At 45.0% G+C, this 27,845-nt stretch overlaps 1 protein-coding gene across 1 annotated transcript in view; it reads left to right on the top strand.

The window, feature by feature from the left end:
- The window catches only part of sei (potassium voltage-gated channel seizure), a 122,150-nt gene that overhangs the window by 27,776 nt on the left and 66,529 nt on the right, over positions 1 to 27,845 (top strand). The window contains exons 3-5 of the mRNA XM_017905140.1: positions 4,833 to 4,991; positions 12,184 to 12,334; positions 27,770 to 27,841. Coding sequence (XP_017760629.1) covers positions 4,833 to 4,991; positions 12,184 to 12,334; positions 27,770 to 27,841 — 382 coding nt within the window. The remainder of the gene's footprint in view (positions 1 to 4,832; positions 4,992 to 12,183; positions 12,335 to 27,769; positions 27,842 to 27,845) is intronic.

The following is a 27,845-nucleotide window of genomic DNA, read 5'->3' as shown; positions in this document are numbered from 1 at the left end:
GAAAAGAAGATTCAAGGGGCCGATTGCTGGAAATTTACGACGTAAATTTCCCCGACGTATCCTCTATTCTTCTTGATCCTAGGTTAACGTACAGTTGACAGGGCGCCGAGGAAAGTTCAAGTTGGAGTCCGTCGAGACAACGGAATCCTATTTCTCGACGCGTGTCTCAACTGTTATAAAGCGCCATAGAATTCTGCACGTGTAGGCCCTATCGTGAGAACATTAGAGGTATCAACACGAGTTTATTAGTGTCTGCGAGTCGACGTCTTGAAATAGATACAGACCATTGGTCTCGCTCCGTCTCTCTCTCGGGGCCGTAGTCATCACAAAACGGCCGCACACTCGGCAAACTGTTACGCTACCGGTTCCTCATAAAGCACCGGGACGTACGCGAACTTGTCGCAAACTTCGTGACTTGCACGAAGGTTCGCCGAATCGATACCTAAATTAACCGATTGACTCGGTGAGAACACCCTAGGCGAGTACCCCGGCGGAACGTTCTCCCTTAACGATCACTTTTATCGCGTAATCCTTCGGCAATTTAGCAGCTAACGAACAAACAAGATTAATCTGCGCGATTAATATTTCACCCCGGAGCTTGCCGAGACCCGAGGGGGGAAATTTTAAAAGCACCCAAGCAGCTTTCAGCATCCCCATGGAAGGAACCATTTCTCTAAAACCCCTGGCTCGCCGAAAGCCAGCGGCTTCTACAGAATCGATCGCCGGTGTTTTATCCAGCGGACGGATTATTGGTTCCTTTTTCTCCTCTTTCTCCTTTTTTCCAAGGGAAGAAGACGATGCAGCTCGCTGAAAGAGCATCGTCTGCATCCCTCCGTTGCTCGCATCCTCCTTCTTCAGCCAAGGACGTCACGCTGAATGGATGCAGGGTGCGTTCACCCTTGTTGCTTGCGCATCTCTTCTCGTTCCTCTGGCGTCTCTCTCTCTCTCCCTCGCTCTCTCTTTCTTCATCCGTCGCTTCTTTATTTTTTGTTTTTCCCTTTTTCCTTCGTCCCTGGCATCGCAGAAGCCGTCTGAACTCATCCAGCGTTCTCCTCCTCCTCGTCGTCGGTTTAAAAGCCGCGGAACCACGAGGACCTAACGAGACCCCGGACTACTCGACTGAAACAAAGCAAGTGTTCTCAGCATTGGTCGTCTAACGGCACGCGATCCTTTAAAACCGCATCTTGAATTTTTATCAAGAAAGTCGTTGGCGCGCCGCCATTTATTCTGCGACTTCCTGCGCCGGCAAAGTGACGAGGAGGAGCGCACGTAAGCCGTGAAAACGAACGTTTCACGCCGTCAAACGAAGCCTTTCCCCCGAGCTTTTTCCACCCCTCTCTTGTTTACACAGGCTGACGTTTCAATTAAGTCGGAGTACCACTGGAATTTTCACTGGTTACTTGTTTCCTTTGGGGCTCCTTTTCGTATTCAATTTCTGGAATCAAGAAGGCGAACAAATGGGAGCTACTGACGACCAGCTACTGATGACGTTCACGCTCCTTTGTCATTGCAATTTTATCCTCTTTCCTTTTCCCCCCTTTTTCTTCCTCGGATGTACCCCTAACCACGCGGGTTCAACGCTGGACAGTGAAATCGGAGGGTACAATATGTTTAAACCTCGGTAGCTTGTTCTTTTCTTTCATTCCTACTGCTTTGAAATGACCTGGAACTTGAGCAAGCAGAAAGTAATGAAGTCGGAACAAAGCAAGTGTCCTCGTCGTCTCATCTACGCGTACTTCGTTCACTATAATTAAAGTCGTCATTAAAGGGGTCTGTCCCTTCCTCTATTTGTACCTTAACGAGGTGTATCTTCTCTCAGACACCTAATACCGTTAATATAAATCTCGCCTGGAAAGGGCATCGATCTTTCTATCTCAACGACCGATCACAGGGACGAAACTCTTCCATAGATCATTATTTCGACGATCACGCGAAACGCGACGAATTAATTCCAGGGATTAAAATTCTCACGATGGGACCAAGGTTGAGCCCTTAGAACAGGGCTTCACGAGTACGAGGTTAAACACGGCGCAACTGACGAGGCGTCGAAATGAATCTAACTCTCGTGTACACGTGGAACGCGATGAACGACTCGATCGAGGGATTAAAATTCTAACGATCGAATCGATCGCATCAAGGTTGAGCCTTTTGAAGATGGCGGAACGCGAGCTGAACGCAGCGCGAAACACGGTTAAGCCGAAAAGGCAAAGGGAGGAAGGTGTCGGGCGGTCCCCCGGAAGCTAGGGGTGTCTTTTCAGGGTGAATTCGCGGCGACGTGAAAGTTTAACGTGGCAGTGGGTAAAACGCAGGCCGCATGAAAAATGGAGCGAGAAAATGTGAAAGGCGCAACGCGGCCCGCGAGGGCTGTTTTACCAGTGTTTCTTCCTCGCATGCTCGCATTTCAGTCGGACCTGACAAGCCAGCTGTGCGTGACCCGTCTGCGTGCGTAATTCCACCGGGACAAAGAGTAAGCGAGAGGAAAAGAGTAACAGAGAAAGAAAGCCAGCAACGGATCGATAGGACAGCTTGCTGTGACGTTGCCGAAGAAACCACACGTATTGCACATATTAGCCGCTATCTAGACACGAGGAGTGGCCAGGTCGAACGGGGAATGCCTCGTAATTGATCATCGAATTTCGTCGTCTTCCACCTGTCATCGAACGTCCGCGGTCCCTCTGGTTAAACAGCGCGGAATTTATTATCCTGCCAACAGCCTGACCGTGTAAACCTGTCGGGTATGACAGCCCTTAGCAGGGATCATCTTCTCGCTTCATTCTCCGTAATTTCCCTGCTTCCCCTATACCTCGTACACTATCAACGAGAGGCCCAAACAGTCCTACGATACCTGGTCCGACTGTTCCCACTGGTTATCGAGCCTTCCACTCGTTGGTTCACCAGGGATTACATAATGGTTTCTCGAAGCTTACTGCGCACCCCTTTCTTCTTCCACCCCCTTTCGATGCTAGGTTCGAAAAGATCCAACGAATATTGGCGGAATACGTGGTCGCCTGGACAGACACCACCCTGGCTCATCTGTCAGAGGAGCCGTGGAGAATCAAACAAGTTGAAGCTCTCCATCCATAATTCATGCCTCACTCGGCCAAGTGGCCGGTCACGATTCCTCGATCCGAACCCCGCGTACAAGGTTCATCATCGCTGACGTTCCACATCGATGACGTCCAACGACGAGGATCCAGGTGGCCGGTGGCACTCTTGGCACGCTTATCCGACCGATTACGCGCCAGCGTGTCAGCCTGTGTGTTTTCCATCTCGGCACCGTTGCGCAAGCAGGCCTGTCCGAATCGGGAATCCGAAGGCTGGCCACGCTTTCGTCCGCGCACGGGACACACTTACCTTTTGTCGAGCCCTTTTGGACCCGATCCAACGTACCTTGACTCGTAAACACACCGGCTAATTAGCTGCGTCCGCGGAGCTGCGACAAAAGCCACCGCGTCGTCGTAGTTAATCGTGTTCCCGTGGTTACGGGCTTCCGTGACCTTCGGGCTCGTCGCAAATGCCGCGAGCAGGCTTTTTGCAACACTTTTGGCCATTGAAAAGCGACCGAGAATTCCGCCGGATTTGATACCGACGAATTAGGGTCGGTGGAGTTTGGTAGTGACAGAGGATTGCAGGGAGTTTGAGAAAATTCGAGTTTTTAAGGGGATTGAATACTCTAGCAATCGAGAGTTCACTTTTTAACAGTTTGTGTAATAATATTTCGCTGTAATTTCGTTCCAAATTTTCGTACCTTGTAAAGGAAGGAATTTGGCAGGAGGTAGCGAGTGACAGAAGTAGTCCTCGCAGTTCGAGTTATCGATGACTAGCGTAAGCTTCGAGTTCGTATCTATCCGAAACGACACGGGAAAGTGCACGTATCCCGCAGTGCACAATTTTTCATTGATCCAGGGGTCCGTTTTAACAGGGCAGTTTCGCGAAGTTATGTCATTCGCACGTGACAGTCGGTGCGATAAGGTAATTCCTCGAGTCGCCAGGAATCCAAACGGAAGATTAGCAAAGTGGTGCAATCGCGTTACCCCATTTAGCCGTGTTACGCGGTAAAAGTCTTTGCGTCACGCCTGCAACGACCCTTAACGACGGTCAACAGAAACATTTGGATCGAATCCAGACTACGAATTCCTAGAAATTTCCAATATCGCCTTTATCGCGGATTTCTCCATTCTGACCTAGCAAGTCGAGTGAAATACAAGGCGTGAAACGGGCCTCGTCTATTAGACGCTCGCTAAACGTCAAAGGTGGATGTTTATCACGCCAGACGCTCGTGGTCTAACGGATGTTCGCGTTTAATACGATACGATGAAAGAGCATTTCTTTATGAAGACGAGCGTATCTGCTCGGCTGTATAATTTCTTCATTAATAGCCGGAAATCGATATTTGTTGCACCACGAGCGCGCCCAGCTTGGGGGTTTCCGGTCAGGGTGGACTATCATCGAAAGATGCATGCTTGGTATTAAAATGGGAATTGTGTAACCGACTGTCGATCGATCCTCGTTCTTTTGGAACGATAAAGTACACAAAGAACACTGGAAACGGTATTTCTTTTGCAAAAAATTCACCAAAATTCACCAAAACTCTGTCAAATTCTGCCAAATTCTTTCCCGAGATAATTTTAGGGAGTATCTCTCGCGATTCGTTTTTATTACGTTTGCAAAAATAACGCGGTTAATATTTTTATCGATTCATCATCGTGAGGGTGAAAGTTGACGACTCGTTTTCGTTTTTCGAAAACGATGACAAGCGTTGACAGCTCGAGAGACTGCTTATTTCAGATAGACGTGGGCGTATGCTAATGAGGCGAATTTCTTTCCCGCAGGCACCAAATTTCTGTGCAGCGTGGTGATAGCGTTAATAAGGAGCGAGGTGGACGACATCTGCTTGCAAATCATAAACTTCGAGGACCTGAGCTCGCAGCCACCTCCGCAGTCTACAATTCCGCCCGCAAGCCAGACCAACAACAGGCTCGTCACACGCTGTAAGTTCCAATTTCTTTCTCTTTTTCGTCCCCCGTCCTATTACGTTTCTTCCATTTTCCATTTTAACTCTATTAAGTTTGAAGGATTTTCATAAATTTAACGTCCAATTTGCATTTGCGCGATTGCTGTGCATATTTTCTCGAATCTTCCACCGTTTAACATAAGAATTACCCACCCGTAACGCGTGCTTAACTATAATACGAATAATTGACACTAAATCTATCGGGATTTAAACGATTTTCAACTTTTCATTCAAAATTCTGCATTTCGTGCGCTTTCGTCATCCGATTTCACGATTCATCGTTTTGTTAATTGCGTTATCTCTCTTATCTGTGTTATCTATTTTAGCTGTCTGCTGTGTCATATTCTCGATTGCAATCGCATGAAAGTTTTAAGCTGTCTTGAAACAATTTGTAAACATTTATTTCTCTTACTTTACTCGTTCCATTTCTACCATCATTCACGTGCAACCTTCATCAGATGACACGAAACGACCAGTGTTGGCAAATGTAGTGTCAAAGTGATATGACAAGATAATTAGGTACACGTGCATTTTTCTTCCTATCTGAATCAAAATCGACATTAATCCTTTCTAAAAGCAGCTACATCTCTACTAAATTAAAAAACTAAAAATTCCTGAAATAAGGAATTTTTACCGACTCCGTGTTGAGTAATCGCTTATAGATCCTGGGATCGTAGCACGTTATCGAAATCGCGTTCTCGAGCCATTGTTTGGGCATGTGTATATTTACGATATGCAACGCACAGGCTATAATGCACCGAGGAAAGGAAAGCACTTTCGATTCTGCTAAAAATGTCACACCCACGCTTCTGTTTGTCCTATTTAATTCCGCAGACATTCCCCTTTTCTCGCTTTGCCTTCGTTGTGCAACACCGAGGACACTGGGTCACGTAGTTAAGTGTTAACACTGGGTGTGTCTGTAGGAGCGTACTTGGAGCGCGGGGTGACCTTCCTTGCCACAGACTGATGTACGAAAGGTGCTCGTAAAAATTACCACCGAGCCGCTTTATTGTCCGACAGAATGCGATGCACCGAATTCTTTCCCCTCGGCGACTAATGAAATTCCGCGGGGCGGGTTTCGCGCTTCCTTTCGCCCCTTGTCTCTCCGCGGACCCGATTAAAGGGCTAATTTCACGCTGGAACCGGTTACGTCGCTCGACTAAACCGTTAAACGAACCACGCCGATGGATCGGATTAGCTATTGTTCAGCGAGTACCAGTGAACCCAAAAATGGAGGCTTCAAAGGCCCGGAGATGAAAGGAATCGTGGGTGTAGTTGAAAAATTGGAAATTCTCGCGATGGTGGTGGTGGAGAAGGTTTAATTAATATATTTGCAATGTTAGAAACGTATATACGTTACCGTGTGTGCATGTAGGCTCGTGGGACTGTTGGCTGCACAAAGAGGACTCGTGGAACCTATCTAATCGATCACAGTGTCGTTGGTATTCCCTTTGGATCATCCTAAAGTAGTGGTTCTCATCTGATAGAGTCAGACTCGAGTCCTGGTATTTATTTTGCGATGTGAGAAAATTTTTCTCCATTTTCCTAGAAACATTTAAATATGATCTTTGCTTCAGGATCCTAGAAAGCGTACAGCGAAGATCCATTATTCGAGGTCAATTTAATTTTACGTTCGACCCACGTGTTTAGAGTGACACCGAGACTGGTACTGTTTTACGAGCTGTTTACAAATGGTTTCAGAATTTTGGACTAGCATCAAGGTGGAATCCTCAAGTTCTTGACCCAAGACAAGCTTCTGTGTCTTAAATCAGCTCCGGAGGTAAGATCCAACTGCTCTAGACGATACGAAACAGGGACTCGCGTCTTCTAAACAACTCGAGAATGAATTTAGAACCCGCAAAGTGATAGTCAAGGTATTCCGAGTGTCGGGATTCCGTCGCTTTTTACGAGAAAATTCGATTTCGCAACCCAGCGATGCGATCAGGGATAAGGATTGACACGAGTCCAGGACTCTCGTGATTAAATCATGGAAATCGGCTGTTTGTGTGTTTCCCTGTCTTCTTTGCGTGATTAAAAGGGCAAGCTGGAACGTGGTGGAAACACAAGTACCCCTGCTAGCCAATTTTTTTCCGCGGGAAGTGTGCTTCGAATGCAATCTCGAGTGCGCTCTTCGCTTAATTAAACGCGGTGAATCTAATTAAAATAATTATCTCCACAGAAGAGGAATCTTTTCTAAACTCGATATTTAACAGAGAATTAATGTCTTCCTAAACGAACATGCTCATCGTGCCTCGGTAGACATCGCGTCAAGGAGACAGAATAAAATCAAAATTAATTAATCGTTCGTACCCTATCTACGAGCCCTCTGTATCGGCTCAACCGATCACGCAAATTGCCAACAATAAATCAGCCAAAGCGCAAACTTACCCGAAACCAAGACGGCACACGTGTCTCCTAGACCTGTCTTCCGATTCGCCTATCCAACAGTCCGATCGAATTCAGTTGGAATTCTAGAAACACGAAATAAATGCTCGTTCCCGAAACTTCGGCCATCCAACACACCCATCCGTCACCCTCGCCCATCGCTCCGCACCCTTTCGCCCATCCCCGGTCAACCGGTATCACGAGCAATTTGAAACTGTACACGGTATATGCGATACCGATATGTATATATCTCGGTTCACGAGAAGCTCGTCGTGCTACCCCGAAAGGATCCAGTTTTCCAGCAGAGTGTTTCCCAACAACGAAGCACCCTGATCACCCTCGCACCCTGATCAACAACATCAGGGTAAATAGCACGCGCACTGCCGCGTGCAGGGATAATAGGACAGGCAATTGCAGCGTATTGCAGGGGAACAGGTTAGGTTCTGAACTGGAATCCCTGTAGAGCGACTAAATTCGTTGGCAGTGGTGGAGCGAGAAGACGAAACGCACGCTGGACGCTTGACACGGTGCCTTGCCAAAACATTTCGTGCCACGCTCGCATATAGCTTCCTGCGGCTTTTAAGCTGGAGGATCATTATTTTCTGCTGCACCGATCGGTATAAGACAGCGTTGTCGACATTCAGGGCCGGCCCGCTGGCAACTGGGCCATGTAGCACACGTTGTAGCAGCCGGCGAAGATTATTACAATCGGAGATCGAGGTCAGATTTGCCCGCATAATGAGTCGCGCAGCGATACCCTGCGCCACTCGCGAATTACTCTTTTGCACGTCCTTCCGCGTGTCGCGCTTCGATCGGCTCCCCAACGCTGCAATGGCGGACGGGAATACCCCGATCTCTACCCTGCGCCGTTATTTCTTCTCCTATTCATCCGACCCCCGGTTTTCTCGCCGGTTGACAGGATCATCTTATGAGAAAAGTTTCTGGCTCTCGGATCTGGGAGGATGGCCCTCCTCGAATCTGTCGTAATTGATCCGCCGACTATTCGTTCGACTTTCGTTATCGTCCCCGGCCATCCGAGTGTTTAAGTTTTAAGTGGTAAATTCGGAATAGGAAAGCTCGCGGTTGAACGAGCCTCGTCCACGGTGTTCCACGATTTTTCTTATCAACCTTGGGCCAGTTTCTCGTTGGCTTCGGTCCTCCTCTGCTTCTCGTTAACCACCAACTCTTATTATAGTCTTCCGACGATTTCGCTGCAATTCCAAGTACACGCGCGTGCACAGGCCGGGCACACGCGAGGAGGAAGAGACGCGTGGTCACGTTTTATATCTGGAGTGTTCGCGAAAGTATTTTTAGAGTGACGCCGCAGAACAGTCGCCTGGACGTGTGTGGCGCGCCTAACAGTTAACCCTGACCCGGTAATAAATATTATACCCCCGTATAGGAAGCTATAGACACCCCACCTACGGGTTGATAAATCCACCTTCAACCTCTACGGGCGAATCAGCTGATGGATACAACCCTGGAAATGAAATTGATTATTAAAATGGACGTGTGGCTGTCCGTGGTGGACGATCGAGCCACACGTTCGCTCCTCTTCCCTTCTTTCTTTACACGCACACACACACACACGTGTGCATGACGTGTACGTGTACGGGTACGTGCACATACGTGCATAATTTTTTCCCCCGATTTTTTTTCGCGGCTTCCACGAGAGAACGAAAGCCGTAATCACTGGCAAACAATTTTTAATTAAACCCGATCGTTCCATGAAAACCGGCCTCGAGTTTGATGGAAATCGGTATCGTATTTATTTCCTGCCACTCGATTTTCCATCGACTCGTTCCATCCTTCTGTCGCTTTCCTAACGTGCTTTTTATTTTTCCAGGAGTATATTCTTTTATCAACTTGGTAACGCGATGAGAGGTGTATTTCATTTCCGTGAAACGCAGGTAATACCTGGAGGAAGGAGTCTCGCTATTATTATTCGCTGTTTAAGGACAATTCCGAGAAACGATCCTATCGATCTTCGAGTTTCTTCTCGCAACGAGCAGCTATTTCGATGGACATCGCACGAGAAAGGGGGTGCTTTCTTCCCCGTTTAATAACGATCGATGGCACCCGGGAAAATTGCACCCATCGCCACAAATTCCAATCACCGACACCTTTCCTTCCGAGCTTCCACCATTCTTTCCCTTCTCTCGACTTCCTTCACACTGCAATTGAATCTTCGACATTTAGAGAAACGATATTCCATCCTTTTGCGAACGAAGCGATTGTGAATAAATCATACCGTAGGTCTAGTCGCTGTCAAGATGGTCATTCGAAATTATCAGTGCTCATTTTCGTTCATAGCGACGCTGTCAATAAGGACATAAAACAGTCCATCAATTAACTTGGAACGTGCGTTCTAGGGCCGCAACAGTAGACGCATATATGTATTTCTCGGCCATAGCAACGCGTTTACATGGGACACATTTATGAGTCCCTCGACCCTATCAGTTGTTTTCGCCGAACGTATATACGAGTTTGGCCAAACTGATATAGGAATTTCCTTTATTGGCTGGCCTTTTCCGACTGAATAACTCTATCTCTTTACTCACTGACCTGACGACTATGACGACTAGTTAGTAACTGACTCTGTTCTCCAGAACGGGTCCTTTCAAAGCCCGACCAGGGGACAAACGCCTCCCAGAAGGAGGAGAAACTCCTTCTACGTCAAGGTTAAGAGTGGAGAAGACTCCTTCCTCCGAGTTAGCCCCCCCAAAGGGTCACCCTCGTGGAGACCTCGTTGCCCCGACCTCCTACGACCCATCTAGCAGCCAGATCCTAGATGGGTCCTCTAGACCCGAGTTCCAGGATAGGATAGACACTCTATCCTAATAAAAGAGTGTCCCCCATTTTCCATTTCTACACTGATGGCTTCTGCCAATATATACGTATATATGCGGCAGTTGTCCGCCATTAATGAAAGAGTAAATAGTGTATAATATCCTCGGTTCCCCCTCTTTTCTTTTCTTTTTCGACTTCCTTTAGACTGGAATTGATTCCTGAACATTTATCCCGGACCACAAGATTGGTCTTGTCGAACGATATTTCAATTTTTCTCGTCATTTAATGGACGGGTTATAAATTTGTAATATCTCATTCCCCGCGGAGTTTTTCGTCGCCACTTTCACGACCCTGCCAGTATCTTTTGGTTCGTGTGATCAAATCAGAGACGGTTATTGTATTTCGGTACCTGAAGTTCAACGACTCGCGCTTGGCCCAAAATCAAAGAGCTTTACGAGGATCGTACAGAGCCTCGTGGAATTCGTGTGCCAACGATCCAATCGCGCGTGTAACGATAAATCGGAATCATCGTACCATCTTTCGTACCACCTAGCCACCCTGCGAGGTTTGACGTTTGAAAAGAATCAACATCCCTTAACGCTCAAATTGTTCCCCCTAATTGTTACGATCCTTAGATCTTCTTTTAAGAAAGGTAACATAGGAGAATGAATTAGGCTGTTTTATTATTGTATTTTAGCTGCTTAAATAGTCCACACGTCTATGGATCTAGTGTCCAAAATTTTCGCAAGCTTTCACCATTAAATAGCAACCCGACCTCTTTTATTGCTAGGTATATTAATCCTTGGTCAGCACCAGTGACGTTAAAATTATTAATTGAATATTTATCCACATTTATGTACATTAAATTGCATTCCATATCCTGTAAGCTTGTAGAAAATAATTAGTAGAACTTTGTTTAATTTATTCGTGTAGATGTATGTACATACATGACAGTCTGTAGCTTTTGCATGCAAAGGACTGGCCTAGTTTAACCCTTCGAGGAGGACCTGCGCTCGAAAAAGTATTTCAAGTATATTTACTATATGTTATCATACCAAGTAAAAATATTAACCCCTGATTCTACAATATCGTGTGAGACACGTGGTAAAGAGATCGGGTCCAACATGAGTATCACGGGCGAGAGCCGTGGTTCGTAGGGGACCCAATGTAAACATCACAGGTCAATTCGTGCTTCATTTTCGTCAATGTCTTTCTGTCTCAGTTGTGTATTATTCTCTGCCGTGTTCGGACGAAGTGGTTCATCGTGTCTGACATGTCTCGTCGTAACCGATGTTGTTAACTATAATACGTATCATTGGAATTTAAATGGTAACACAAGGGGTTAACTAATTTCGCAAATTAAATATGCCTTCCAAATATATAAAAACTAATCTCGATTCATCCGCGAAACGTGTAAAGAAATCAGGTATCATACTCTTCCCAATTCCTCGAAGGGTTAAATCAATAGACACTCTCTAGCTTCTGCTCTCACGTACTCGCACAAAAATCCCTATATCTTCGTCAACGTGTCCGCTTAATTCCCCAAACAAAGTGATCGTGCTTGTTCCCCGTGCACCGAAGTGTCCGTGCAGCGCGATTCATGATCCCGTTTCCTTGCTGAAAGTTTGTTTAATCCTACCGGTGACTAACTTCGTTTGCCGCGTAACTCGCTCAAACACCCCAGTTCGCCGAGAAAAATATATTGCGGAAAGTAGCACGTATAAAACGGCGCTCGTAAACTTCGTCTGATAATATTGTGCCGTATAAAACCGGTGGACCGGGCTGGATTATTACGCTGGCCGGTTTACGAGATGATAGAGCGGAGTTTAGCCGGGAGGTTAGGAGGCTGAGGCGCGAGGAATTAAATTCGCGAAGGAATCTGTGACCGAGGCGCCGGATCTACGGTCTTTTCGCAATATATCTTTCCCGCCATGCATAGCTAGCAGTTTCTACTAACAATCACTAATAAGATTCAATGACGTTGACTCGAGCAGTCGACAGGGCAAGGGCGTCCTTCCGTGCTGGCCTCTCCAGGACCGGTGTCGTTGGTCCGCCAAGGGTCAGGAATCGACCGAGAGCCACGACCAACTTACCTCATCGACTTGCTGACGGGACCATCCTCGACGAGGACGCCTCTGAGAACTGGTGAGTCCTGGAACTTTCATTCGATACTTTGAGCAAGTTCGCGGAATCGCGGTCGAAGCTAGACAAATACTCGTGTCTAACCCATTTTCGGGCAGAGAACAATAATTCTGGGAAACAGAATTCGCCGAACACGAGTCCAAACTGTGGCAAAAATAGAAACCTTGCGCTCCCTTCCTCGTGAACGAAAAATTAATATTCGACAGTATCCTTTGGGTACAAAATTCTGCGATTATGTTAACATACTCGGCGATCCTGTCGATTCCTTTGAGTAGAATTATCGATGCTTGGTCAGACGACGGGAAAATTGCGGACATAATGATTCTGATGAGAAATTTGCAGTATCTTGGACTGAAATTTAAAATCAAATTTTCTCTCATCATTTAGGCCGCGGTAGGTTTACTGTTGGAGCTAGACTCATTAGAGAGTCGACATCTGCAAGCCCTCAACGCTAAGTCCTTGCTCTAGCCGCTATACTGATTTAAAAAAGCTGCTCGTGGACCTGTATAATATCTCGTAACACCTGCCATCTTTAACTCTTGTCATTCCAGTATTTATTTCCCTGCATAGTACTCTATATATATTTCTCTACTTTGCATTGCCAGGTGCTATTATCAGTAGAAATAAAGACATAAATTTCGAAAGGGAATTTATTACGCGACCTCCAAATGGAAGATTCCCATTTTTCTAGACCAAAGACACTTCCAATAGAAAAACCATTGAATATCGCGCGAGATTTCTCGTAAAACTCGGATTTCTCTGAAAATCCGACCTACCTGTCGTCAGGCAGGTTCAGAGACTGTTGTCCGTGTTCCCAGCAGCTGGAGTCGCTCGCTGATTCGTCGTACTGCGGTGTTGTGCAGAAGCCAATTAAGAAACTGACGAAGCTGACCTAACTAAGTACACTCGGCTCGTTAATGATACACCGCATTGTTCTCAGCGCGTTCACGGCACTCTGACAATGAAGCCGGCATTCGGTGGACCTTTGTGAACTCCGAATGGCCGTTTCGATATCTCGTTAACCCGTGCCAACTGGTATACACCCCTGTAATCGATTACCGGACAAGCAGAGCAATAGAGATCTCGATCGTTTCGCGTGCAGTTTCGCCGAATTCGATCGAATTTTCCACCGTTCCGCGAGTTCATCGCGACTATGGTCTCCGTTGTAAGAACTCCGTGCCCCCCTGGCTGCACGGTACGCCATTGATACTGTAGGGTACCATTTCGGAGAGAAATCGCGAATCAGCCATTGCCAACAAAAACAAATTATAAACCGATGGATATTTTTTGGAAGTAAATGGGAAAATTATTTTGGGTAACAAAATTAAGTTGCGTGGTCCCTACGTGGAGGTGAAATGTAGATTAAGGAATGCATAAAAGCAGGATCCTTGACGATCAAAACAGAGTCCTTAGAAATAAATTGTTACAGGAACGGGCGTGAGTTACTCGGTGTTAGAAAGAAAGTTAACCCTTTGCACTGGATAACTTTTTGGCAAAAAAAGGGTAGGAGTTGACAGATTTTCTATTACAGAGCTGCCGATATTTTTTTGAGCGGTAAATAAAAGATTTATAATAATTAACACGTAGAATTATTTGATTTCGATACCTCTCACACCGTTACATTATCTTACATTTGACATATATTATTAATTAATATCGAAAATTGTTCGAAATTTTATCAAATGACGACTGAAGGGCACCTCTCGAGTACAAAAAGTGTATTTCTCTGTGTTTTCGTTGCGTTATTTCGGTGTTCTTTTCGCAAGTTAAATTAGTTTTATGAGTTTTGTGTTCGTGTTATTCTGTTCTCGTTGTTCTCACCTTTTTGGTGTCTCAAAATCAGTTTTCGGTGTCCTACAATATCCCCAGGTGAATTTGGGGTCGAGAGTGGTGCCATTTTCAATACCCGGTGGGCTCCTAAGTCGATTAAACTTGTGGCACGAAATGAAATAGCTGTGGAATGTTGTTTAGAATTTTCAGCCTCGGTATTTGCGATCTGGATATCGGAGTTATTTGCCGGAGGTGTTGGTGAAGGAGCTTGAAAGAATTGTGCTAGGTGCGAGCATTGAAAGAGGTACCGTTTTCTATAGTCGATTAAATTTCTGATATCGAATAGTTTAGAACCTTCGGTTCGGTATTCGCGAATATTCGTATTATTCGGGTGCCTGAAAGAAACTTGGAAGAATTTCTGCCGGATGTTATCGTCGATGGAAGTATTACCTACAATACTCAGGAAATTTTGCTATTCCATTTACAGAAATATCGGGAATAATTAATCAAAAATTCCAGAAATAAACGTATCATAAAGACTCATTTTTCACGTTCGACAGACTTCGAAGCGAATGAAATTCGCAATGCGGGATAGGCGTGAAATGTGGTTACAGTTTCGAGGTTTGACATCTGCAAATATTGGAGTTATTTAAGTGGAGGTGTAAGAAGTAGGTCTCTCGCACGAGAGGAGCTCGTAGGAATCGTGCGAGGTGCCATCTTGGAGACAGACACTTTTCGTTATACGAGGTCTGGTTCGTAGGGAAAACATGGTAATCTTGGATGATCGAAAGCAGACGTGAGTCCAAATATTGGCAGTGGCCCGAGTAAACAGTAGCTCTATGTGGTACCACTGAATTGATTAAGGGCTTCGTAAACAACCCTTATCGATAAACCAGCCGCACGAATGGGTCACGAATCGTGGCGAGCATTTCTTTCGTGCCGAATGTCGTTTGCGCAGTGTTCCTGTCCTCGTGTCGATGGACGATTATCCGCGACAAATAATAAATATCGGTACTCCATTCGTGCGGAATTGTGGAGGAAACTTGGGGAAATAAACGAAATTCTTGGCTAACTACTCGGTAATCGACGAGGGAGCTCGAAACGCCTCTAAATGGCTATAAGTTACGTTCAATGGAATTGTATCCGATTGGGTATCGCGTCGCGAAGAACGACACGGTGTGGTCTATTTATAGGAGGAAGAGAGACTTGCCGATCGAAGAAATTGCCATTTCCCGTGAAAAAGAAGCAGCACGCCCTCTCGCGTTCTTGCAGAGATCGTCTTACATCGCCGTTCTTCTCCGCGTTCTTTGTGGCTTGTTTCCTTCCCTCTCGCAGTCGGCCATCGATCGAATATCCCTAGCTAGGGGCAATTCCGGCCTTGGCAATTGTATCGCTACAATTGCTACCGCCGCGCCGGCAATCTCGCGACCGATCTCTCGACACGGTTATCTTCCGGATCTCCTTTATCACCGGACGCTCCTTAAACTTTTCCCGTGCCTTTCGCTGCCTCGTTCGCCGTTGGAAGTTTCGCCAGAAGCACGGGACTCGAATTTCCACGGATATCTGCGGAGCCTGCCGTCGACGAGGCTCCGAGGATTTCGCTAGATGAATATCTTTGGCGAGGTTCGAGAGGTCTTGGCAAGTGCCATAATTTCAATCTCGTGGAAATCACTTTAGTCGAATGATATCATCAGAGAGCTTGTTCGACAACCGTGTTTTAGAATAGCATGCACTCGTCGGCTTTGGTGAATCTTTAATCTTAACGCCTTGCTTTGTAATTCGTTTTAGAATCTACTAGAATCAACGACGTCTTTGTAATACCGAAATTTTATTTATAGGGATATTTAATCCTAGATAGTTTGTAGATTAAAATTCCTAGAGTGATTTCTAGGGAAAGTTTCCAGGGTCTAGGGAATGTTCTTTTCGATATAGTTAGAGGAAACGTCTAGGAACCAGGAGTATTGCGAAATTTTATTTATAGGGATTTTTTAAAACAAGACAGTTCGTCTGCGATTACTTGATTGTTGAAAGGACCGATTGTGGTATGTTTAGAATTGATTATTATAATATCTTTCAGAAATTTGAGATTAAAATTCCAAGAGTGACTTCTAGGGAAAGTTTACAGAGTCTAGGGAATTTATCCTCGACGTAGTTAGAGGAAACGTCTAGGAACCGAGAGTATTCGGCGCGAAATTTTATTTATAGGGATTTCTTAATCCTATATAGTTCCTAGATTAAAATTCCTAGGGTGACTTCTAGGGAAAGTTTCCAGAGTCTAGAGAATGTTCTCTTCGACGTAGTTAGAGGAAACGTCAAGGAACCAGGAGTATTCGGCGGATGTTTGACGGAGAAAGTTCCCCGCGTGTTTCTAGGCGTTGTAAAGTAGAGTTATGTTTACTACGACCCGCTTCTTGGGTAACTGGAAGAAAAATATGTTTTCGCCGGTATTCCCGATAAAAGGCAGCTGGCACGGTCGCAGTTTCTCGTTCTGGCTCGAATCTCGAAGACAGATGCGACTTATATCTCCGAACAACTACCGCGCAAGGAATGTCTCGTGAAACGCGAATGTGTTCTAGGCCCGTTCGTTTCGGGTGGTTTTAGCGTCTCGATAACTTCGAGGAACCAATTTACGCCCCGATTACCGGAAACTCGATTCCCATCGACCTAATTCGCGAAAGAATCCTCGAACCACCTTTTCCTCCCTAGTTATTAACAATTATTCGCATTGCGGGGCACGTAAAAATTTTATCGCTTATTTATTGCTCGCAAACGACTTTGGATCTTCAACGGAGGTACCCTAGAATTATCTAATTAGCCAAAACGACTAGTTCCGAAATTTTTACATGAACAGCTTTTAAAAAATATTGAAATAATATACATTTTTATTTTTATTATTCTAAAGGGGTTCTATAAACCCTTTAACACGTTAAGTGCACAGCCCGTTTTGCTTGCCGTTCCGTTCAGATCCAGACTCGGCTGTCAAGTGGGCCACCAGAGGTGGGCTAAGTGTTCATAAAATTCAGAGATACTGTACCAATTGTTATAACAGGAATTCCCAAATGTTAGGTCCAAAGATGGCGAATAATTTAACACCAATAGTTAGCACCTTCTGGTCCTAGCCTGGGCCGGTTCCTGAGGACTGGCCGGGCCCGAACGGAAAGTCTAGCACCAGTCCCTGGGGACCGGCGTGAGACTTAACACTATGCCGTCCGACTGACTGGGACTGATCATGATAGGACTGACGATAGGACTGATAATTTGCGCATGATACCAACGTGGTGCCACTGGTATTTGCCCGATAGTTTTCGCATGACACCAACGTGGTGCCACCGGACTGCACAGTGTTAACGTGTTAAGAAACGGAGAATTTCCAGTCTTCATCCTGAAGATGTTATCTACCACGCTGAAACGATTCCCGTGACTTCGTGGTGACTCGTACGCGAGTTGACTTCATCACCTGCCTAGATCTCCGGGTGACGTTCTAGACGCGAGGGTTCATCCTGTCGCGGGCTCGTAATCGTAAGCAAAAGGGCGACGTTTGCGGTCGGAAGCTCTGCACGCGAGAGGGTATGTGTGACATAAACAACCCCCGGAACCGGGAAGCACGAGGAACGACAGAGAATAATGCGATCGCTGGGCCGACCTTGGGCCCGGACAGCAACTACCGGAGACAGCGCGCATGCTGGGGTGTTCCTCTGCTCAAGGTAAAGCAGGTGCACCCTCGACACGCAACCAGAGCGGGAAACGATCAGAAAGTTGCGCGACGATGACGGATACCTTGGAAATTCTGACGAACAGGCCGTGGAGAAAGCTTCGACGCCGGTGAACGGGACACGCGACGGCAATTTCGCGACGTTGATAAAAATCTGTGGGACGAGAGGAAAAAACAAGGAAGGAAAATGGGCCGTCGAATCTCGAGTGAAATGGTCGCCGTGAATTTCGAGGTTGGCCAACGTGTTTACGGCCACTTGTCAACCGTGCAAACATTCGGAGATCGGTATCGGCCAGCCGGACTTTCTCGTCCTTTTTAAAGGCTGACGGGGCAATTTGCGGACGAAAGTTGCGAGATTAATTCGCGGTTCCACGCGACGCGACGCAGGCCCGCGGACTTTCGATGCGAATGGCTAATAGCCATGTAATTAGAAGGCCTGTCCCCGAAGCGAATAGAGGCACATCATGAACTCGGACTCACGCGACTCGATCGCGATTTCCAACCACGGTCGATAATGGCTACACGTGTCGGGAGATTAGGGTACAAGCTGCCAATGTGGAACCTGTAATAACGATGTCAAGTATAATCCCTAGCCGCTAAACGAAGAAAATCCTGCAGCTTGGAAGTCGCCAAAATCACTACTCGAGGCTCTAGAATTTAAAAAGAATTATTCGAAACTATTTTATAATAGAGACATGATTAATTCAAATTGACGAAACTCAAATTTAAGTATTAGAAGAAATATTCGAATTCTTAAGTAACAATAAATATACAATCTTTCAATCTGATGATTATTAATCACTGTGTCATGATAAAGATATCCAATGAAGAATACACCCTTTTTCGATAGATTTAAAAATATTCCATGTTAGGTTATCTTCAATATATACTCGCTTAATATCATTTTGTCATAGCGTAGAATTTTATTAATTAATTTATAGCGGCATAGGAATCTTCTAGTACGTCATGACAATTTTTAAAACACGCAATCATAGCTTGCCTCGTAACTGGGGTTTCTTTCTCGTTAATTTTCTGGAATAAAAGAAACGGCAACGATATTCAAATGAGAAAGAGTAAGATCGAAAGTCAGTGGTCTAATCGTTAAACGCTGACCTAATCGACCAACGAAGCAACAATTGTTCCAAGTTTACAGTACGAAGTCGGTGGTGTGCTGGTGAGAGTCAGCCCTGGGGTGGTCAGGGAAAGAAAGTTAGAGCTGGCTGCTGATTAAGGGTAGAAGCTTGATTAAAGCTGCAACTTTGCAGTGACAAAGAGGAATGTCCCGGTTTTACCGTCGCACTTCAAGGTGAGCCAGGTTGAACACGCAACGTCGCGGTACGGAGACTGAGAAACGGCCAGGTGAACGCGACAAGGCTACTCGGGGAGGGAACAGAAACGCGTTCCGACTGTACGCTCGAATGTTCCATTATTCCGGAGTTCGTGTGAACTTTGATTTAATGCACCCCCGTTGGGTCCTAATGAGTGAGAAACACCGCTATTTCGCGTCTCTGCACCTTGATATTTATGGATGTAATGGAAGTAGAAGAGAGTTCTGCCACTCGCATTGCGTAGAAGCCTAACGCTAGCTATGACAGGGGTTCTCTCGATTCCGATATTTCTCCAAAATATATGTTACTTAGATAACTTGGACAGTCTCAAAACTGAAAAATTGGCTGAAAAATTAATAAAATACTGATTATAGGTAATTCAGGTTTCTGTGTAAAATAACTGGTGACTAATAGAGCCCTGCTGTAGCTAGGTAAGATGGCGTTCCTAGGGAATTATATATAACAATCAGCAAAACGCGGCAGATTAAAAATATTATTTTTGAATTTCTATTTGAACATACATGTTTTTATAAAATTTGACGAACTGCACATTCGATCTAAAGATATTACATAAATTTGACAGTCCTTGTAAATCGAGACAACGAAGAATAGAGTTTCTCCAATCTTGAGAAAATTCCCCAAAGAATCTGAGACCCCTTCATTCTTAATTTTGTAAAAAAATGTTGCATCGGAATACACCGAATCTTTCACCGATCTTGAAGTGACAGGGGCGTCGCGTGAATAAGCAGGCCTGTGAATGAACCGGCTGAATAAGAACGAAAAAAAAAATAGAAGGCGCGAAGGAGATGAATGAAGGCGTTGGTTTGAGTCTGAAGATTTTATCTCGCATTAAGAAGCGTGCGTGACCATAATACGACTCGAAAGCTGTGTTAAGCTCGTGGCCACGTGAAAGGTTGTATCCAACTTGCATTAGCCTCAAAGGGCACGCCTGGACCGGAAATAAAGTGAAACGCTATGAGGTTAGCATCTATATCCGGTCACATTCCTCAAGCACGCGACGTTCCTCCGAAGATGAAAAATGAAAAATGGCCGATCGACGACTCGAAAGCTGTATTAAGCTCGTAGCCACGTGAAAGGTTGTATCCGAATTGTACTGACTTCAAAGGGCACGCCTAGATAGGAAATAGAGTGAAGCGCTGCGAGGTTAGCACCTATATCCGGTCACATTCCTTGAACATGCGATGTTTTTCTAAAGATGAAAAATTAAAAATGGCCGATCGACGACTCGAAAGCTGTATTAAGCTCGTGACCACGTGAAAGGTTGTATCCAAATTGTACTGGCCTCAAAGGGCACGCCTAGATCGGAAATAGAGCAAAGCTCTACGAGGTTAGCACCTATATTCGGTCACATTCCTCGAACACATGATGTTCCTCTGAAGATGAAAAATTAAAAATGGCCGATCAACGACTCGACTCAATGCACTGTCACTTGGCAACGTTCAACGAACGAAACGAAGCTTTAATTTCCTATCTTAATTTCCTAATCCGACTCGAGCCTAATTTCTGACGCATCCTACGAGGCCAAGTGGATGGAGCTGATAACTCGAGGTGTGTCGGTGCCAAAGTTGACATTCAAAGCTCCCAGAATGATCTGCCGAAGAAAGGAGTTTCTCGTTTGAAGCCGGGGACACCGTTTTCAGGATCGTTTCCCAAGGATTACGTGGGTTCGATAGAGGCGGAAGAAATCTCGGCCCAGGGCCGCGTCCCGGAAAGTTAGGTCGGCTCTGGTAATTGGAGACACTTAGAGGAATTTGGAGTAGTTAGGGCAGGGAATGGCCGATACGAGGACTAAATTGGAATTAGGTAAATAGCAAGGCATCGCGGCATTTAATCATCGAACGGCTCGCCGTGGCTATTCATTTCGTAGTTACGACTGTGAGAAATGTTGCACGTAGTTCTAAGTAATGTGCTTGGCCGGGCAAGATCATTCGTATCGCTAAACATTAATAATCGCTATGGTCGAAGACGGCAGCCACTCGCTGGCAAGTCGAATGGCGGAGGACCAACTATATTTCACTTTTAATTTATATCATTGTTATAGTTACCTACGCGGCATCCAGAGAGACCGTAAAGTTGGCCAGATGTCAAAGTTTATGTGTTCAAGGCGTTAGAACGAGCGCATTGACAGAATTCTGAGAACGTAAGCACACGAAACCTCGCTCGGGATTGCATGAAATATAACCATGATTCAGTCCCGCGATCTCGTTCCCCTTCGTTATAGTACATCCCCATTCTGCACCTCTTTTTATCGCAATTCCATCCTACGTTGGTCTCCTTTCTGGGTGTCCTTGCACTGTTTCCTCCGCTGCAACGAATTCCACCCACGGTGTCCTTACACTGCACTCTCATTCCCTGCAATTCTTTTCCCCACCTTCTCTTCACCCCTTCCCGAATGCACACACTTTTCCAGGCCCCAATTTCATCGTGGCACGGGGTATATCTCTGGCAAGTATTTCCCAGGAGGGATCCAGGGAAGTCAGAGTACGTTGTAAACAGTGAACCAGGGTCATGGAGGTACTTCGTGATAATTATTTACCACGAACAATTGGAAGATTATTTTCTCTTAGTTGTGGAGAAAATCACGTTGCAACTTATGGCTCGATAGTTAGATAAAACAGAAGATTTGTACCGACTCCACCCTAACTACCCTTATTGGTAGAGACTAGAACCCAGCCTGGAGATCATCTAAGATATTTTAATTATTCTCTCAGCTGGTTATCCTAAAATTGGAGGGGAAGAAGGACAATAATTCTCCATTTGGTAAACGGAACGTGCCAGTTCTCTATCGGGCTGCATCATGGTTGTTTCCAGCGAGGCCTTCGCGTGTTCGCACGCACTCGTCGATTCTAAGCGGCGGAGCGTTCCGTTCGCTCTGCGATTAGCAAGGAATCGCGAAAGAGTATTCTCTGGGTCAAAGCAATTTCATCGACGGGATCGTAACGATTCGTCGCGGGGAAGATGGTGGAATTGCGAAGCCAGGGCGTGCAGGGGAAATCGACAAGGGTTCTAAATAAAGGTAAAATAACAGCAGTTGGGATTCGCTTCTCGAGCGGAGAGGAATTAATTCGGAATTAAAGGGGGAGGAGAAGAGAAAGAGTGAGAGTACGGGGTGTAATGAAATTTATTAGAGTACGCGAGCACCGTGGAGGATGATTAATTATTCAAACGCGGTTGAATTAGTGTCGAGGTTCGCAGTTTAAAATTCATAAAGAATTCACTGGGTTTTACGGGGAACAGGCGCAAAAGCGCGAATCGCGTTTAAACCACGCACACGCGAACGCGATTTTCCGCGAGCCCTTGGCGGATCCTTTTGAACGCATTAGCGAATGTAGGGTAGATAGGGTGAGTATGGGAAATGCGGAGAGAAAGGGTTGTAATTCATTAGCCATTCTTCCTGCACAGCAACGACGCTTGATTAAAAACGAATATTTAAAGCTGACTGCGGCGATCTGCGAAATGCGATTAAAGAAGGGAATTCGGGGGGAGGGTGCAAATTATACAACCCCTCGTTTAACCTTTCAGCAAATGTCGGGGAAACCACTTCGCCAAACAACCCCTTTTAAAGTATAAACTTTAACACATCGCGTAGGTGCTCGCTGATTATTCTCGTTTCGCGATCAGCAACTATAATGTTCGTACGTGTTTTAACACTGGACGGTGGTTAAAATATCGTACGACGCTTTGTTAAAATTCCGACAAGTGTTCGGTAATTATATTGTTCACGAAACGATATTTTTTGGGAGATGGTATGACTCCCCGTTGATTATGTTCGAAGTAATATTCGAAGAATATTTATTAGAATTTTATAAAATTCTTTTCTCACATTTTGAGTAAATTTTAGGAAAAATTATTTTCGAAGATCAATTTATTCTCATACTTCGTTATTGGCCAAATATTAAACAACCCCAAGCTCAATAAGCGAGTAGGTGTTTCGATGGTACTGTTCGAAGAACGTTTATTAGAATTTTATAAAATTTTTATCTCGTATTTTGAATAAATTTTAGGAAAAATTATTTTTCGATGCAACCTCTTTCGAAAATCAATTTATTCTCGTATCTCGTAATCGGCCAAATATTAAACAACCCCGTGTTCAATGAGCGAATACATGTTTCGATGGTACTGTTCGAAGAACATTTATCAGAATTTTCTAAAAATTTCTTTTCATATTTGGAGTAAATTTTAGGAAAAATTATTTTAGGAAGCAACCCTTTTCGAAGATCAATTTATTCTCATACCTCATTATTGGCCAAAAATTAAACAACCCTGTGTTCAATGAACGAGTACGTGTTTCGATAGTACTGTTCGAAGAATATTTATCAGAATTTTATAAAAATTTCTTTTCATATTTGGAGTAAATTTTGGGAAAAATTATTTTAGGAAGCAACCCTTTTCGAAGATCACTTTATTCTCATGTCTGGACATCTACCAATAAATTATACAACCCCTTTTTCAATTTAAGAAAAAATATTCAATAAGACTACTTTACTGAACAATTTCTGTTCGAGTACGATACAGAACACCCGGTAGATCGCCAGGTTAATTATTCTTAATTTTAATTCGACGCGATACAGAGCTAATGTTCGATGGACACCGTAGCCCGTTCCTCGAAATGGCGTCGAAGGGGCGACAAAGGCGCTTGTCAAACGGAGATGCGAGGGCCACTGTAATGAATCATATCGAAGCAGCGAGCATGCAAATGCACGACAGCAATTTACCACTTTTTAGACATGTAAATTCCTTGAACCCACCCAACAATAGCGTGCAAACGCCGCAAGGTAAGGTTGCGCCGGTGAAAAGAGAGCGCGGCCGGCCACGACGCGGGGTTGCACGGGGTGGTGAAGAAGAAAAAAAAACGGTAGTCCATTATGTGGTTCTATTTGTATTACGAAATCACTCTGTCAACACGGCGACCGAGGAATCGATGTCAGGGTTGCCTGGTCGCGGTGAACGTCGACAAAATTCAGCGCGTTTTTAACGCGATTTCGATCGCCACTCGGCCGAGCAAATCCACGCCCTTGCATAAAGCACCGTGATGGGGTGTGAAACGAATAATCGTAGAAATACTAAACACCGATCTTCTTCCTACGGTTCCCGAATTTAGTCTTCCTTCTTAGCTCATTTTGGGACATTGGTACCCCCGGTGCCACCCTTCCGTCATTTTCTTTAACTCTTTGCACTCGAGGGGCGACCCTCAGTCGCCATTTGATAAATTGTTGAAGATCGATACTGATCAATATGTCAAATTTCAGATAATGTAACGGTGTGAAAAGTATTGAAATCAAATAATTTTACGTATTAATTATTATACGATCTCTTACTTAGTACTCAGAAAAATATCGTCAGTTTTATAGCAGAAAGTCTTTGAAGTCCTACTCTTCTTTTGACCAAAAATCGTCGCAAAATGCAAAGGGTTAAATCCATCCAAAGGTTTAGCCCCTTTGCCTACAATATCGTGTGAGACTCGTGGTAAGGACGGAGCCAAACGCGAAGTAGCGAGAGGCGTGGTTTGTAGATAGGATTCAAAATAAACATCGACAGGCTCGAACAGGCTCGGTCAGCCTCGTGTGTAATTTTCGCTAATCTTTTCCTGTCTCAGTTCCGTGTTATTGTTCGTCGCGTTAGGATGTTATACCTCGACGTGCGACTTTGCTGTTGACCGTGCCACGTGCCATTGGAACTTCGAGAGACTTCGAACGAGAGTACGCTTAGAGGTATTTATTTTACATTCTCACAATTTTCTCACTGTTCTAAGAAAATTTAGAGTGGATGATAGAGTAGTCCGTGGACGATTGTGGAATAGTCAATTTCAGTCACATTTGTAAGTTCCGTTAGACATAGGGAACATATAGGCGTCCATTTTGTCATGGAAATTGGTAATTTAGGTAACTAGGAAAATAGTGATTTAGACGTGCTTCTGCAATGTTTAACACGTTCCATGCCACGTGTACCATTTGTAGTACACGTTAAACTTGATCATAAATGGTACACGCAGACATATTTATTTAAAGCGCTGAAAACATATTTTATGACAAATTTAATTCTGTAAAATTAAAATAACAATTTTTAGCCAAAATGACAAATAATCTAGAGATCATGTCGGGCACGGAACGTGTTAATAATTACGTTTGTTAGTTAGTCTCGTGATTAGTTTTCGTCTTTGTGTTTCGATATTCTTGAAATTGCTCGACGTGTGACAGACTGTGTTGATTATGACCCATTCCATGGGAAAATTGTAGGGCAGGGGGTTAAATATATAAAAGGTATATATAAATATTTGTATCTCGTTTCTATATTCATATACATGTAATTCATATAATTCCGCCATTTTTTCGCGTTGATAGTTACGTTCCTGAAATTCCGCATTGGGCTCCCTGTTATATGTTGCTTATGGAATTTTAAATATTAAAAATTGTATTCATACTGCAAACGAAATATCGTATATTTAAAATCATTGGTAAATAAAGAATCGCTAGAAATTGGAATTATACTAAAAAATAGTCGAGGCTAGGAATTGCTGAGCGATCCTTCGAAACGATTTGACTAAGGACGAAATGATGAAAACGCAATTTGGGAAGTTGGTCGAATACTCTTTGCGAGTGGTATAAAACGGGGTAGAAATTCTCTCGACTTTTTCCCTTCTTTTTACCCTTCAGACGGCGGTGGGACGAAGACTCGCGACTTTATCTAACGGAATTACGCGCCTCCCCGTTTCTACCCCTCGATGCATAGAAATGGCCGTTGAGAGACGGACTGGCGCGGATCTGGGAGCGGGAAAAGGGTCGTCGAAGGGGGTTGATTTGTTCTCCCCTTGATATATGTTCGTCGACGGGCGTATCGTTACGGGGGAATAGAAAGAGAGAAAGGGAGACAGTTCCGGATGGCGCGAGGGAAATTCTCATTACGCGTTCGAAATGGTTGGAAATGTTCCAAACGAAACTACCCTGAACTTGTCCCCGCTCTAACAACGCCAATACAGCCCGCCACTGTATCCCTTCGAATGGAGGTTTGCAATCGCCGGCAGGATATTTTTGCAGACTTCGGGTCAGCTCGGTCGATACACATACCCCTGGAATTTCCGCCAAATTAAGCACACCCTTTCACGATTTCCGGGTTAACGCGGCTGCACTGTTTTCCTGCACCCTGCTGTGCTTTCCGTGCCCAATTATTGCGGACGTTCCGCTGACGTTCTCTTGGCAAATGCCACGATGCATTTTTCCATTTTACACGTTTTCCAAAAAGACTGTCTCATGAAACGTATTGTTTCGGGTAAGATTGAAATTTGTCCATGAGTTTGGTCATTTAAGAATATAGGTCCTTTTGGAGATCGCTAGTTAGAGAGGTTCAGGGTTTCTCGAAGGTAGATGAGAACTCTAAAGAATATATTTATAGTTTGATCATATAGGTGGTCTTATGGTGGTTATTTCCGTGGCCTTCACACGTGTGCAGATACGTCGTCGACTTGGGGTCGCAACTACGAACGGGGAAACTTATTCTTCCTATTTATTCGTCAGACTCGCGTTGGCATGTGACGAGTTTGCTCGTGAGGTTAACAAAACAAAGTCCACTCCGTTTATGTTATAGTTGTCACGTATACAGGGGTGGGAGTTCCCCTGTGTATCGCGTTGCGGCTCGTCAGTTTTCGTATCGATTGGCAAGTCTGACCTAACACTGACACACTTCACTCGCCAAGTCTGACCTCTGTTCCGTATCGACCATTGCCATAATCTTAGGATTTCTACAATTTATCGCGGAACACTTTCGCCAACGGCCATTTTCGGGATTGAACGAGGCACGAGCCGCCCCTTAGCCGTCGACTTCGATTATCGACTCGGTGCTACCCGTTCCTCTTAATCGAACGGTGGCTCGTCGTCGGCGTTAGTTACGGTCAATGTTACCGGATGAAGCAACGACCGGTGGAAAGGCTGGATTTGGGAAAAGTTTTCCTGCAAAATGTCGCAGGAGCATCGGAAGTATAGAAACTCAGTCGAATGTATCGCGGGAAGGTTTCATCGGAGCTGGGGAAACCGTCGACGTGAGGGCAGCATAGGGGAATACGTGAGACGCATTTGACGTGGACGATTGCAGAGTCGCGCTGTCCTCCTATGGAATTTCTCTGAAAGACGTTCGTGTGGAGAATACATAGGGCTACGTTGGTATTTATGAGCCACGAGGATTGGAAAATCGTTAAGGCTCCTCGATCATATTTCTCGTTTAATAAGAACGCTGATCCGGGCGTTAAGAAGGCGGGATTGTTTTTCTGATAAGTCGACGGTTCGTATTCCGAGCATACCAATTTCGAGAGACACTTGAACTACTTCTCGCGCTGATGAAAATCGAACTTCTGCAAGTACGTGCGAAGAATACACAGTCGGATAGACTCGGCTGAGACGGATATCAGAATTATTCTATTTCGCGTATGGAGGCTGGTACGAAAAGAAGTTTTCATTCCGCTGTTATGCCACTCTCGATGGTTTCCGTATCGATTATGGTGGACGGAAATGGGTTTCCTGATACGATGGAAAAAAGTATCTCTGATTCTTCCAAATGGTCGATCGGCCACGAACCGTGCTCTATTCGTCTAATGGAACGGTCGTCTATATTTTGCAGCCCACTAACATGTGGTTCACCTACAATGATGGAATCTTGGGGTCCTGGGAGGACTGGTACACCCCCGCCCGCTCTT

Source organism: Eufriesea mexicana, unplaced genomic scaffold, assembly GCF_001483705.2.
Source record: "Eufriesea mexicana isolate 0111107269 unplaced genomic scaffold, ASM148370v2 scaffold3653, whole genome shotgun sequence".
NCBI classification, from domain to species: Eukaryota; Metazoa; Arthropoda; class Insecta; order Hymenoptera; family Apidae; genus Eufriesea; species Eufriesea mexicana.
This window is presented reverse-complemented; position numbering and strand designations above follow the sequence as displayed.